Genomic DNA, 15,960 nt, shown 5'->3' on the forward strand with positions numbered 1-15,960 from the left:
CGACAGGGATTGCCAAGAACAGAGGCAGGGAGAAGAAGGAAATTTTCTGCACTGGAAATGTTCCCATACTCCTTTGTTCCCTAGTCATCCCTTTGTTCCCAGAGATCTGTGTAAATTCAACCACTAGAAATCCTCCCCCTTTGATTTCTGATCTTTTAGCATGCATGTTACAAAAGGGGATTGCATTGGTTATACAACCATGAGAGCTAGAAACTTGCATATCTTGAGATCTTCAAGTGCTGTTCGGTATTCATCAGATTTCACAGCAGTCTGCAGAGAAAGATCTAAAATTTATAATGTTAGTAATAACCCTTCTGGTACCTAAGCTGCCTAAAAGACATAAATAACTCAGAGTTCCATTTAAAAAATTGAGTTCTTATTGATTACGCTAACATTCCCCAGTGGTACACAAACCCTGAAGGTGCTTCTAAAAATAATTGGTTTGTGGGACATGTACAAGTCAAAGGCAGGTGTTAGGGCAAAAAGGATAAGCATCTTGGTTGTCTGTTTCTATGCAATGAAAATGGAAAGCATCCATTGTAAGCTAGACCAGTTCAAGTGGACAGCACAGATTCCAAAATGAGTATCATACATGGTTAGATGCCTGCTAAAGCTTTGCCAAATGTGATGGCTATTATATGGTTTCCTATGCCTTTGGCAAAGCCTCTTAATAATGCACCATTTCTTTGTTTGAAATCAAATTTGCATCCTATTTGTATTTACCTGGGAGTATATCCCATTGAAGCTAATGAAGCTTACTTCTAAGTTGGCATGTATAGGATTGCACTGTTAAGGAATCTAAAAATGCAGGCTGTTTCTTATTTGGAGAGCATGAGTCTCTGCTTGCCTGTGCTGTAATTCCTCATTTTAATGAAGGGTGATTCCTTCTGATTAAGTTAGCTGATGAATAGATATGCATTTCAGCAAGAGATCTTTGACTGTGTGGCAAATGATGGCAGCAATAACAATAGACAAGTGGAATCCTAGATAGAGAGGGAGAAGGGGAAGGAAAGGAGCTGGACATTTTAAATTATTCTGACCTTCCTTTCTACCTCTCACCCATGTTTCCTGGGTCTAGGGATAAATCAGAGCATCAGCCATCTGGTGCTCAACTTTTTCTAGCCTTTTGGTACACAAACCAACTTGGGGGGCTTACCTTTGGTTTGGAAGATGAACACAGCAAGATCTGTTTATCTCCTGAGTTCAAAGTGTTCAAACTCCCACAATGGTATTGAGGCCAAGAGGGTGTGGGAGAAAGATCTTGTCTCCTTTCTCTTTCAGCCATCATAGCCAGGGGGTGGGTGGGCCGGCTCAGAGAACCCAAGGTCAGTCCTCCTCATCACAGTTCTGTAAAGAGCTACAGTGCAAAGGATAAGCTGACTTGGGGTCCTGCCTCTGAACCAACTCTCCATTCATCTCCCCTCTCCTTGTTCACCTCTGTCCCAGTTTCAACGATGGCATTTGTGAGAGTTCTTCCCCCCCCAAAAAAAGACCACATCCACAATTTTCCTTCATGCACAGGGGTCCCCCTCCTGCGTGAAGGAATCTTCTGCCTCCTTCTTGCAGTTTAAGTGTTCTTGTCTGCACACAGCATACCTATTTAGCTGTTACAGGAAGTGATAGCAAAACCATAATGAGTGGGTTCCCTGAACATCGGAGGCAGTGAGTTTTGAGAGGTTCACTCCTGGAACAAAATATAAAAGCACAGCATATGTCACTGATTTTAATGTATTGCACTTACATTGTCCTTTTTCTTTCACAGATTTTGTGATGACTTGTGGTTGATGCAAACACACTATTTATTACATTTATATCCCTTATTTTCATTTCCTCCAAGGAGCTCTAGTGTACATGGCTCCTCTCCCCGTTTTATCCTCACAGCAACCCCTGTGAGATTGTTTAGACTGCAAGATAGTGAGTGGCCCAAGGTCTCCCGCTGAGCTTCATGGCTGCATAGGTACTTGATCTGGGATGTGCACAAAATATATACCAGCTGCTAGGAATCACAAGTATGGATAGTGCTATTATGCTCAGTTCCTGCTTGTATGCTTCTCATAGGCATGTGGTGGCCACTGTGAGAACAGGATGCTGAGCTAGGTGGGCCATTAGCCTGATCCTGCAGGGCTCATCTTATGTTCTATCTAGAAAAAAAGCAAGTGTGACTGTACCCTTATTCATTTGGCAGATCTACAAGGTGTAGATTTGTCATTAAATATTGGAATAGCTATTGTTGGAATGTCATACCTTCTAAACATGTTTCCCCTCCTCCCTACAGGAGCAAAGCATTTTGAATGGGCAGATAATTTTTAATGTATAACCTAACTGAAGCAAGAGTTAATGTCTAATTCTTTATAGAACATTAAAACTATAATTTGTATCAGACTCAGTGTTCAAACATGCAGAATTAAAAGTGCAATTTTAGGCATGTCTACTCAGACGTAAGCCCTACTGGATAAATGTGTATAGGATTGCTGCCTTAGAGATCCATGTTGATTTTTATTATCGATACCTTTAATATTCTATTGTTTCTGAAATGGAAATGGACTGCCTTCAAGTCGATCCTGACTTATGGCTACCCTGTGAATAGGGTTTTCATGGTAGGCAATATTCAGAGGGGGTTTACCATTGCCTCCCTCTGAGGCTAGTCCTCCTGAGCTGGCTAGGGCCTGCTCAGTTTGCCACAGCTGCACAAGCCAGCCCCTTCCTTGTCCGCAACTGCCAGCTGGGGGGCATCTGGGCTCCTTGGGACTATGCAGCTTGCCCACAGCTGCACAGGTGGCAGGGCACGTAACCCCTGAGCCACTCACTGTGGGGGTGATCTTTAGCTGGCCCTTGACACCCAGGAGACACAAGTGGGGATTTTAACTCACAGACTCTGGACTCCCAGCCAGGCTCTCCTAGCACATGGTAAATTCAGAGTTTGTTTTAAAATGCTCTTTGGCCTTTCCATGTGGAGATTTTATTTCTGTGGTTTGAAATCTTAAATCCTTCTTTCACTTATGGAAGTAATACGGAAAAATGTCTAGTTCTGCTGTAAGGAACCCTATCTTATGATGAGTCTTTTCTTGTGACATATTTTATGAGTGAAAATAATCTAGTTTTTTTAAAAAACAATGGGCAGATGATTAAATTGTTGTGAATCTCCCTACTTGAATTGCTATAGAAAATAACCATGCATTTTTCATTCGTGTCTTTTTCCCCTTGAATGATGTTACCAGCTATCCCTTGATGCTTCCTTTTTTTTTTGCTTCTGTGTAATTGAACTAGAGATGCTTCTGTTCCATTTGAGATGTCAACATTGGGCTATATAAGTAGGAGATCTCATCTCTGTGTTCGATATTTATCAATAGTCTTGATTGCGGCACTTATTGCTTGATTGCTTGGGCAATTATTGCTTATCAATACCCTTGATTGTATAACTCAAACTGGTTAAAGAGAGCCACTTTTTACAATTATATATTGCAATTTGATTTCACTTGTTTCTGATTAGCCCAGGTTTTCCTTCTCAGTAACTAGCAGAACGTTGCTGGCATTCTACTGAGCTAGGCAGCCTTTTGAGCATTGCTTCCCAATGTTTGACTTTAGAATGGTTTTTGATATTTCTCTGGCTGTGCAGAGTGCTTTTCATGTTGTTGTTGTTGTTATGTGCCTCCAAGTCGACTACAACTTATGGCGACCCTATGAATCAGTGACCTCCAAGAGCATCTGTCATGAACCACCCTGTTCAGATCTTGTAAGTTCAGGTCTGTGGCTTCCTTTATGGAATCAATCCATCTCTTGTTTGGCCTTCCTCTTTTTCTACTCCCTTCTGTTTTTCCAAGCATTATTATCTTTTCTAATGAATCATGTCTTCTCATTATGTGTCCAAAGTATAACCTCAGTTTCATCATTTTAGCTTCTAGTGATAGTTCTGGTTTAATTTGTTCTAACACCCAATTATTTGTCTTTTTCACAGTCCATGGTATGCTCAAAGCTCTCCTCCAGCACCACATTTCAAATGAGTTGATTCTTCTCTTATGCCCCTTTTTCACTGTCCAACTTTCACATCCATACACAGAGATCAGAAATACCATGGTCTGAATGATCCTGACTTTAGTGTTCAGTGATACATTTTTGCATTTGAGGACCTTTTCTAGTTCTCTCACAGCTGCCCTCCCCAGTCCTAGCCTTCTTCTGATTTCTTGACTATTGCCTCCATTTTGTTTAATGACTGTGCCAAGGTATTGATAATCCTTGACTAGTTCAATGTCCTCATTGTCAACTGTAAAGTTACATACAAACTCAGAGGAAGGCAATGGTAAACCACCTCTGAATATCTCTTACCACGAAAAGCCTATGAACAGAGTGCTTTCCATATTTCTCTGTAAATGCAAACCTGTGCATCTGTAACATGGTGAGATACATAAGTTTCACATGAATCTGAAAGTTGCATTCTGGCATGGGACGGATGTTGAAGTTCCCAGTATGCATGTTACCTAGAAGTGTGAGGACCAAATTATACATGATGCTATTCATGGAATTAACAATTTGGTTTATGGCTTTTAAAAACTAAATTGAAGTAGTGGGCTCCCTGATCTGGATCAAGTCCCTGGCTTTACATTTTTGCCTCCTTTGTGGTCCTGATATCGATCCATGTCCCCCTTTGTTGTTCAAGAGTTAAAGCAACAATTCACCAAGAAGGGAAGATCAAAATCAGTTGCAGTTTTGATTTCTCTAGAGTCCTGGACCAACCAAACTATTCAATTAACAATTTGCTTGTGTAAGCTTGAGTGAGAGAGTGCCCCTCTAGCAAGTCCTAGTATAGGACACTTGCAGCCCTTCTCTGTACAGAACACATTGGTGGTTTCTGTGGGCTTGAATGTGAAGGAAGTGTTTGCAACCCGCTCCTTTTCTTAATTAGTAGAGCTAGCAGAAGCTGGATGTCTCTTCCACAATGTAAGAGTTAATCCTGGGTCTTAAACAGGTGTAACCACCTTTTCATGAGAGTAAAATGGAGGCTTCCCTTTGGCTGCTCTGCTGTTGTTTGGGCATGTTATTACTTTACTGTTCTTATCTGAAGTACTCAAAGTGGGAGAAAAAAAATCAAGTAAGGTGTTTTCATTTCAAATTAGGACAGACTGAGTTAATATAAGTTGTACAATTAGTGGATTATGTTCTTGGTTTCCCCCTGAAGAGCCATCTGACCTTCGAAGGAGCAGAATTTTTATTACTAATAAAATGAATGATAGCTATAATTGACTTTTGGGGAAAAGAGTAGTGTCATATTGTTTCAAGAAAACAAGGTATACAGGTTGCCTTCCCACCCCATCCCTATGCTGCAGATCACATGCAATTATTCCTCAGGAACATCTGTACCTCTGGCCAGGTCAACAGGCCACTGTTATGAAAAATTAAATGGGCCATTGCACTAGAAATGCATGCCAAAAGCACAATTTTAAAAAAAAGAGTTTGTCTTGTGTTGACAACATTACTATAATTGTTATGAGGTGTAATAATGAATATAATCACAACATGCTGTTAAAATATGTTTCATGTAAATGTATCCAGAAGTGGGACTTTGAATCTTGCTGAATTTCCACCCCTTTGAAATCTCTTTGGCTCTCTATTAAAAACTGGAAAGGTGCCCCGATTATAATGAGGCAAGGTGAAACCCCCTTCTTAGGGCTGTTGACGAATATAAATGGTGTATATTAAACAATTATAGCAATTTGATATTCTCAAAATATGATACAGATTTACTTTCACCATTATTCGATGTGGTTTCTGAATTGGACAGTACAAATTATACTAATGAGAATAAACTTTGTTGCCTAGCTTTACCACTGTATTCCCATTTCTTTTGCAGATTGCATGTGGTTCGGAGCACAATCTAGCAATAGTTGGTAAGTAGCTTGTATTATTAAATGCTTTAAACACTTCTTTTTCCATTAGAGCAGAAACGAGAATGTCTCATGTATGGCAGACTTACCATTTATGGTATATTATAACCAACTTGCAAATTGTGGCAGAGGAAATGAATGTTATGCATAATGTTCATAATCTGAAATGGGAAAATTGGAAATGCTGACTTGGATGACGTTTGGGTCAAAATTCTCATTGACTTTCAGTCAAGGATTTCTCTAAAAAGACTTGATGGATTCTGCTGCTGCCCGTTAACCCAACATAAACCTATTGATTGAAGATGTAACTTTCAAGAAGCTGGTTGGCCAACTGAAAATGCTTTGAGGAGGAATTGGGGGGCAGCGGCAAAGTGTTTAAAACGCAGCTTGAAAAGATTTTTCATTTGGTTGTTTTTTCTATTAATGCTTTAAAAGTTAGGAAAATTACAAACAAGATGAGTTATGTTAACTGCATAGATCTCAAATATGAAAATTATTAGTATTTCGTTCATGGCATATATTTATGTAGCCCTCAATGCTGAGCAAGTTGGCTGCTCCTCATCTATTCTATAGAGCTGGCATGAGAAACTTTCAGCCTGTGGGCTTGATTAGGCCCAGCAGTGGTTGTAATTTGGTCCATGAGGCTATTTCCCCCAAACTGCCCAACTGCCCAGGACCTGACATCATATGTCAGATAAAGATGCAGCTACAAAGGCACAATCAGGAGCTTAAAGTGCACTTCTGATTGTTCCTTCACAAGTGGGGCTCACTGGTAATGGAAACCCTTTGAATTAGTTTGGAGATATGGTTTGGATTCAAATAGCACTGTTAAATGGACAAAGACAGGCTCAGCAACTGATTGCTGCTGACAGCAAACGTCTTTGAAGTTATCACCAGATGTCATTGTGACATCAGGTGACTGATAGGTGAGTCCATGGAGGGTGGGCCAGTTCTCCATCTGGCCCTGTATGATCTCCTTGCTATACTAAAAACATACACTTCACTCAGAAAGGCTTTTGCTAAATTTCAAAATGGATTGTGGTTCCCAAAATGGATTCCAAAGTCTACTCAGGCCATGCCTATCATCTATTCTGATATGATCATGACTGTTCAGAACATATGCCTTAAACCTACTTTTCCGTGGTTAGGAAATAAACTCTTCAAGAACATAAATGATTGGTGGTAGGAGGGGGGCCGGTTGTAAACTGCCAGAAGACAGTTGCAGTTAGTTCAGTAGACCTGGCTCAGAAACTAGCATGTTTTATCAAAAGTCATAAGAACACAGCATCTATAATTTTATAATCCCTTATTGGCAGTAGACACAGTCATTGGCGATCACTCATGGCCGAGTAAGATTGTCTTCCAGGGTAAGGTTTTTAACAGTGGGTCCATAAGTGACTGTGGAGGCCAATTCTCGATCCACACAGCCTCCCACAGTGAGGACATAGGTTTCCAGATGGAAGATGGTCATGATGAGGATTTGCTTGACCTGCCTTCCGCTTAGCTCATGTGTCCCTTTCGCCCTGTACTTGTGCTTCTTCAAAATCCATAGCACCTTTGATAATGGCCGACCTCCAATTGGGATGCTCATGGGCCAAGGCTTCCCAGTTCTCAATGCTCATGTTACATTTTTTAAGAGTAGCTTTGAGAACATCTTTACACCTCTTTTGCTGTCCACCGATATTCCGTTTTCCATCCTTAAGTTGGGAGTAAAGTAGTCACAGTACTTGTCTCATTATTTTGATAGGTTTTTAACAAATGTCTCATTCTCATGGACATTTAGTCAGATAACATCATTAAGGGAGTGGTGTTTAATTGTTTTATTTATTTTTATTTATTTATTAAATTTATATCCCACCCAAATAATCCCTTACTGCACCGCAATATAGATCATACATCATAGGTTTAGGAATGTAGGTTTAGGGAAGTAGTGTATTATTTCTACATACTCTGCAAAATCTTAGGGGAATTATGCCATGGGTGAGCATGTTTTAGTTACTAGAACTTAGAATGGTGGGCTAGGACCTGAAAGTTGATTATGGTCATGTGTGGTCAGTCCCCATCCTGCCTGAAAACTGCCTTTAAGGGATAAGGACATTCTCCAGAGCAGATTTATGTGGGATTGCAGATCCATGAGCAGAAGGGCTTTCTATTGCATGGTGGTATCTTTGGATCCAAGCAATTGTGTATGAATTATTATTAGTAGTATGAGTTGTTGTTATGTTGTTGTTACTGAAACAATTATAAGACTATAACATGCTATTCTACCTCAACAGAAATGTATTTGTCTTCTTTCTTTGAAGGAAGGAAAAAGGAATCCTGGTTCCATTTAGTTTTCAAGGTCAATTTTTTCTCTGTTAAGTTCTAGAATTCCATCTATATTATGGTCAAAATTATCAGTCCAGGAAACACTCGTAACAGATTAGAAAAGGCATATTGCCATGGCAGAGCGAGCACCAATTGGGATGCAAGGATTGGGGCTGCCTGACAGACAGACCTCTCTGTGATCCTGACAGTGTTGTTTAGATGTTCATGACAGACTTATAAAGCATGGGACATGATCATGTGTCTGATGTGTAGTCCCTGGAGATTCAAAGGACTGTCACTAGGAGACAATAATAAATTCACTGCTTCTTTTTCACACTGCTCCTGTAGTTGGGGAGATCTTTTACCACAGCACAGAGCATTAGTGTACAGCAAGAAAGCGCAGCATGCCATTCTATTACTTTTATCTATTATACATGATAAATTCTGCTTTGACTAAGTCAGCATTGTAAGAGCTTCCTGAAAGACCAGCATGGAGGCATGTTAACAGCACCCTCTCTTTTCTCATTACAGTCCTAATCACATCCATAGGTTGTTAAAGGGCACCTAGCAGGAATTTTTCCTAACAACCATAGATTATTCATTCTAGCATTTATGTGAGTTGGCCATTTAAATTTTTCTCTAATTGCTGTATTATTATGTATTATTATTTCTTTGCTAATGTGAATTTTTAAACAAGGGCAGGAATACGTGTAACCATTCAATATTCTTGGTTCGGTTCAGAAGTCTTTCTACAGCTATTCAGTTCAGATAAAAACAATCTAATGCAAAGGTGGAAAATCTGTAGCCTTCCAGATGCTGTTCAACTTCAGCTCCAATCAACCCAACCCCATGGCCAATAACTCCTCTATTGTGTCAGATTTATTATCATGGAATCTCCAGTTAACATGCATACCTGAAACTGAATTTTATATTTTTCTTGGCTCTTATGCTTTTGAGATAAAGAGCTGGGATTGACCAAACATATGCCCCCCCTAGAAAAAAGCCAAAGGGAAAACTCATTACCGGTTGGGACTCCAAGCTGTATATATATTGTATATATATGGTGAAATGAACACATCTGAATTTCTCACACAGTAAGATAAATGCATGATATGTTCATGGGTTTTTTTTAACACAAGTTATTTCCATATAGAAAACTCATTATTTATGAAGGGTTCAGATATCAGAACTAAGCTTTTAATGAAAAGGTAACAGCAGATAGTAGTTGAGAAAAGCTCAGTAACCAGATTGGTGGCTTCAGCCTTAAGTTCCACATGTATAGCAACCACTAGCAGTACAAATTTGTGCATTTCAGTGAATCATAGAATAATCCTGGGAGCAGACCATCATAATAATCTAATCTGAAGTTCTATATAGTTTAACTCAGAGAGTTTTATTCAGTGCATCTTTCAGGAGGCTTGGAATATGTTGTCCTGTTCCCGCCACATTGTTCTTTGCCAGGATTGGAAACTATATTACCATATCTTCAGGCTAGGGGGAAAGTGTCTGTTCCTTGCTGATGAGAGAGTGAAGGACAGTGTTCAATCCAATGACTTGTATCCAGAGAATGGAGTTTGCTGGAACCTAATAACAATGGAATGGTTGATGAGACCATAGTGGAAAAAGGTATCCCATAGAGGCCTGGAGACATGAACAGCGGAGTTGAATTGAGATATTAATGTACGCATTGATGTAAGCATGGTATCCTGTACCAATTTTATTTTGTTGTAGAAAATTCTAGGGGAAGTTACAGTAGCTGCCTGTAATTACTTACCTTTTTTTTTTTAAGAATAAGAAGTTTTACAGTTCTGACCATGAGTAAGGTTGGTATGCCAGCTTACCATGCTATGGACATACAACTATGTGTTGTGTGGGGGTGGAATGATTGTGGGTGCTCTTGGTGAGAGGAGGGAGCTCCAGGGGTGGGGAGTGTGTAGTGTTGCCCCACCTTTTGGTAAGAGTGTAAGTTGGGGAGGTAGTAGCAGACGTGGGAGCGATGCTGCTACCTATACACACATGCTTGTGTATTTGGTGGGTGGGGCTGGTTGTCTCTGTTTTATTTTTGTGCTTTGATCTGCCAGTAGTTACTGTGATTACTATGTTAGTTGTTTTAGTTTATATTGATGTTTAAGATTGTTTAAAGCAGCTTTTCCCAACCTTGGGCCCCCAGATGTTGCTGGACTACAGTTCCCACGATTCCTGACCATTGGCCATGCTAGCTGGGGCTGATGGGAGTTGTAGTCCAGCAACATCTGGGGACCCAAAGGTTGGGAAAGACTGGTTTAAAGTGTTTTGTATTGTTTTAAATGTACAATTTTTAAAACCGCTTAGAGACTTCTTTTGAAGTATGATGCGGCATACAAAATACATAAATAATAGGGTACATTAGGCCTCTGTTGAGCTTTCTTATGCAGCAGAAATTTAAAACGGATTCTCCGGCACTCTATCCAGTGTAACACCCTGGCCTCCTTTAAGAATAGGGCAGGGAGTATTCATTGTCACAGCTTGTGCCAGCTTTGGAGAGTCTGCTCAGTTAGCTATCACAGACCAGATATCCACACAGATTCTTTTGAGAGGCAAAATAAGATATAATAAAATAAACCAAACAGCATGCAAATGATAAGCTAGCATTTAAAAATGCCCAGTGCCCTATGGTTCCTCATCACTACCATTTGTCAGTGTTTTAACAGTGATGAGATATTACTGCCAACTAGTTATAAGAGACAGATGTACCAATGTTCTTTCCCCTGTAGCAAAATCGTGTGGTGCCTGTCATTTATGAGTGGTGTGATGGTCTTAGTGCCACTCAGACTTCAGTTCAGATTTTCTGCTTCTGATGGAAGTTGCTGAGGAGCCGAAACATGACTGATGAAGTTTTTTGTGCATTGGCCTCTCCAACTCACCCCCTCTACTGATCTGACTTGATTATTTCATAGAGGTTTTTAAAATTATGCATAGTGTGGAGAAGATGGATATAGTGTTTTTCTCCCTCTCTTCTAACACTAGAGCCCTATTTGGGTGTCTTTGTCACATAATTACAGTCTCGTGAGGGGCTGAGAGTTGCGCTTGCCTTTCATGTGGTGGAGAGGGAACTTGTGAAGTAGGGAGACTTCTCTACATATAGAGGCTCCCCATGCAATTTAAAACCCACAATTGCACAGAGTTCTAAATCACATGGGGAGCATATATGCAAATGTATGCAAATATACCCAACTGAGAGTCTGTGAACTTTAGAACTCAGGGTCATCCAATGGAATTGATTGATGGGAGGGTCAGGACAGACAAAAGGAAGGCCTTCTTCACACACTGCATAGCTAACTTACCAAATTCACTTGCTGCAAGATGTAGTGGTGATCACTAGTTTAGATAGCTTAGATAGTTTAGATAACTAGATCACTAGTTTAGATAGTTTAGATGCTCTTTCAGAGGGAATTAGTCAAGTTAATGGATGAGTCTATTAGTGGCTACTAGTCATGATGGCTAGGCAGCATCTAACTGAATGCCAGTTGCTAGGGAGCCATAATGGGAAAGAACTCTTGTTTTCATCCCCTACTTGTGGGTTTCGTAGAGGCATATGGTTTGCCCTTATGTGGAAAGGAAGACGCTGGACTAGGACTTTCAGTTTGATCTGGCAGGCCTCTTATGTTGTTTTGATGCTTGGTTAAACTAAAGAAGTGCTAAATGTCCAATCCTCTACAGGATTGTAGCTGATTCAGCTGCCGAAACGAAAAGGTCAATATAATCTTGCAAAACACATTCAAGCTCATTCTTTGGCATTAATACAAATCTATTTTGTGACCTGAACAAAGTTATAAAGCCAACAGCAGAAGTTGGCAAGTATCCAAAGCAAAAGGAGACAAAAAGGGGGGGACCCAAAAATGCTTGAAAAAATGTTTATTTTAACAAAAGCCCAACGCATTTCGGCCACTCAGTAGTATGGCCATCGTCGGGGGATGGACTGGTCTCAGATATTCTTTTCTAGCAAATCTGGTCACTTATCAATTTGAACAGAATATTGTAGACCAGTTCATCCCCTGATGATGGCCAAACTACTGAGTGGCCGAAATGCATTGGGCTTTTCTTAAAATAAACATTTTTTCAAGCATTTTGGGGTCACCCCTTTTTTTCTCCTTTTTTTTTCTCCCAAAGTTATAAAGCCACAGTAAGAGGAAGGAATAAAATTCTGGCCTCACACACAAGTAAGTGATGAACATGTTGGATGCAAACCTTGGAAAACTTCTACTTATTCTTCAATTGGAAAAAATAAAACTCATTCCTTTTGATGTACAATTTATAATGATAATTGACAACCTAATGCAAGTCCAAGTTCAATTTTTATTAAGTGTTTAGCTGTAGAGCATTACACATTAATAAAGGGGGATTACACTGATATTGGATCAATAAAATAAGATTAAACTCAAAAATATAATTTAACACACAGCTAAAAATAATGTTTGATTTACAACATACATATTAAATCCTCAGACAATACAAATATTTATTTAAATGTGCATATAAAACACATATGAAAGACAAAAAAGCAATTCCACTCATCAATAAGAGATTAGCAACTATATGCAAGCCTTGTGTTTTCCCATTATTTTTTGCTGAATAGCAACCATTCTGTTATACTTTTCATCCTTGTGTCTCAAAATGTGTAGCTTTTTTGAAGACAAGTGAGAAAATAATTATTTTCAGTTATAATATTGTTTAATTTACTGGTTAGATCTTAATATAATTTATAGTTCCAAGAGATAGTGCTCTAAATTTTCTGTTATTCCTTTGGCACAAGGGCACATAGATTCCCAAGATGTGCAGCTTTAAGTAGGTACCCAGGAGTTACCTTCTGCAGGACAGACATAGTTGCGAGTGAAGGGGCGAAATAAGACAAGGACACATCAGCTTGGGTTGAACAAGGGCCACTTTATTAAACTATACAAAAACACCTTTTAAAGTGACCTGCAGAGGGAAACCTAGGTGCGGAACTATCTATAAGCAAGCATCTTGCCATACAGCTCACGGGCGACCAGCCCCTGCTTGGGACAAGGGCAAGCCCCATCTGCTTACCCCTTCCGCCAGCCACACCCAGTAGGTGAGTAGGGGGGCCTTCTCAGGCCACCACCCCCCAGGGCCACACAACCCTCGGGTGGATGAGTTAAGTTGGCCCAAAAGCAGCCCATATCCTGCCCTCAAGCCGCAAAGCTCTGACAGACAGGCCTCTGGAACCGCCAATCACCTCCAAAGGTGCCTAAGGGGGCCACCGAGCTGTCCTTACCTATTTCCCTTTCCGCACCTTCCCACCACAAAAAGGGGACAAATCTCTATTTAGTCCCCTTTTACCCACTGCCGAGAAGCACCTCTCGCAGACACCTCTGCAGGTCTGCCAAAAAGACATTACCTGTGTCAGACAGGTGAACGCCATCGGCCCTGTACAGTTCACCCATCCAATGCTGAATGCAGGGTGTGAAATAGCCAACCCCCCATGCCCCAGAATAGCCAACCGAATTTGCCGGTTGACCTTCTTTCACACTTGGTCCATCCCTATCGGGCTCCAGACACCATGCCAAACCCTTCACGGGAGTATGTCTGACCAAAGCAGACGTACCCAAGGCCGACATTGCCTTATTAACTGAGGGCCATGCCTTTTTGTTGCAACTGAGGGCCATGCCCTTAAGTAACCGAGGCCATCGTTGCCTCCTGAACTGCATGTCCACACATGCCTGCCAAACTGAGGCCCATGCCCTTCCGTTGCCTCCTGAACTGCATGTCCGCACATGCCTGCCAAACTGAGGGCCATGCCCTTCTGTTGCCTCGCCAACTGCATGTCTGCACATGCCTGCCAAACTGAGGGCCATGCCCTTAAGTAACCAAGGCCATCATTGCCTCCTGAACTGCATGTCCGCACATGCCTGCCAAACTGAGGGCCATGCCCTTTAGTAACCGAGGCCATTGTTGCCTCCTGAACTGCATGTCCGCACATGCCTGCCAAACTGAGGCCCATGCCCTTCCGTTGCCTCCTGAACTGCATGTCCGCACATGCCTGCCAAACTGAGGCCCATGCCCTTCCGTTGCCTCCTGAACTGCATGTCCGCACATGCCTGCCAAACTGAGGGCCATGCCCTTCCGTTGCCTCCTGAACTGCATGTCCGCACATGCCTGCCAAACTGAGGACCATGCCCTTAGGTAACCGAGGCCATCGTTGCATCCCGAACTGCATGTCTGCACATGCCCGCCGCCTGAGGGCCTTGCCTCAAATACTGAGGTCATTTCCAACTCGGGGAATGACCACCACATGCGGAGATGTCCGCACTGAACCAAGCTGGAACAAAGTGGGTAGGAGCCCGTCCCAAAGTATTCCTCGCCAGCCAAGCCACCACACTGCAGCCCATTGACTGAGGCCTAACTGTAAGCCCAGGATAGGGTGCGCAGCTGCTCCATCCCTGTCCAGCAACATTGCCGGTCCATCAATGTTATACAGGTACAACTCCCTTCCATGGAGACATCTGATTGCTGGAGGGCCCGTCGAGACAAATCTCCCTTGGATCCGGCCACCACCTCACCTATCCTAAAAGCTCCAAAAACCAGCATAAGGGCTGCCGCCTGGAATAGTCTGGCTTCATAGCTTGAGGAGCATACTGTTTTTCACTGGCCCACCATACTCAATAAAATGTCCCGTGAGAAAGGGCAACGGGGATCGAGAGTGGCAGGGTGTGCTCTAGCCCACCCAGCTAACATACGGCGGACTCTAAAGTCCTTGGAATAAGTGGGGAAATCATCAGCCTTTACCTCGAAGTGCTTGGACTGAGGGACCCAGTCTCCAGCCATTCACTAGGCAATCCCAGCAGGTGACTCACTGAATAGGCCACTCTGGCACATAGCCCTTGCCGGCCCAGAAGTCCTGGGAAAACCCCTTCCTGCATTCTGATAGCCGTTGAGCATGCTGGGGCGACAGACTGGCTTATGGCCATCTTTGACTCTGCTCCCCAATCTCCCAATGTGCGGTTGCACAGCACAGCTGAACCGCTCCACCTGAGTCCATGACAGCACCTCAATAAAACAGTGTCAATACTCTACCTTACCATGCCCCAAAAGAAAACATTAAAATCTGGGCACTAGAGAACAAAGGAACAGACAAGGGCCACAACCCTACCGTTCCGAAATAGAAGGAAGTCACAGACCTGTCCCATGACCATGTTATCCCACTAAAATGGACGGGAGAGTTCCCAAACCTCACTGCCTATAAGTCCAAGCCTGCAGCCAACACAAAAACCCCAATGCATCCACGGACTTCCAGTTCTACATCCCAGCCCTACCTAGAGATGCTATGGACCTTCAGCCTGCAGTTCAGAGGCTCTAGCCCTGAACTATGTCACGTAATTCTACAGCAAGTTAGTTAGTTCTTCCCCAGGAGTGTGGGAAAACTAGACCAAATGATTTGGGCCAGAATATAAAATGTAACCTGCAGTTTGGCTCTAATTTCTTGATCAATATTTGATCACAACAAGCATTAAATTATTATACAGCCACAAACCTGAACCTGTAGTAAGGCTGTGAAAGCCCTGCTACGACCTGATAAACCACCGGAAAAGACCTCTAATACCTGGAGGGCAGACAAGAAACACTTTCTTGGCCTAACTGGCATGAAGCCCTTACTGACTGACCACATGAGTATGATTGGTGGTGAATTAGGTGGTATGCCCAGGAAGGTTAACACTGGGCAGGATGGTCCATTGACACAGCCATTAAGATGAACCAGTTACATAGCCATTCCATA

At 42.0% G+C, this 15,960-nt stretch overlaps 1 protein-coding gene across 6 annotated transcripts in view; it reads left to right on the forward strand.

Moving 5' to 3' along the window:
- The window catches only part of SERGEF (secretion regulating guanine nucleotide exchange factor), a 143,619-nt gene that overhangs the window by 79,365 nt on the left and 48,294 nt on the right, over positions 1–15,960 (forward strand). For all 6 annotated transcript variants that reach the window (XM_061610223.1, XM_061610224.1, XM_061610225.1 and 3 more), the window contains one exon: positions 5,846–5,882. In XM_061610223.1, the coding sequence (XP_061466207.1) occupies positions 5,846–5,882 (37 nt within the window). The remainder of the gene's footprint in view (positions 1–5,845; positions 5,883–15,960) is intronic.

The sequence above is a fragment of the Rhineura floridana genome, chromosome 2 (genome assembly GCF_030035675.1).
Source record: "Rhineura floridana isolate rRhiFlo1 chromosome 2, rRhiFlo1.hap2, whole genome shotgun sequence".
Classification (NCBI taxonomy): Eukaryota; Metazoa; Chordata; class Lepidosauria; order Squamata; family Rhineuridae; genus Rhineura; species Rhineura floridana.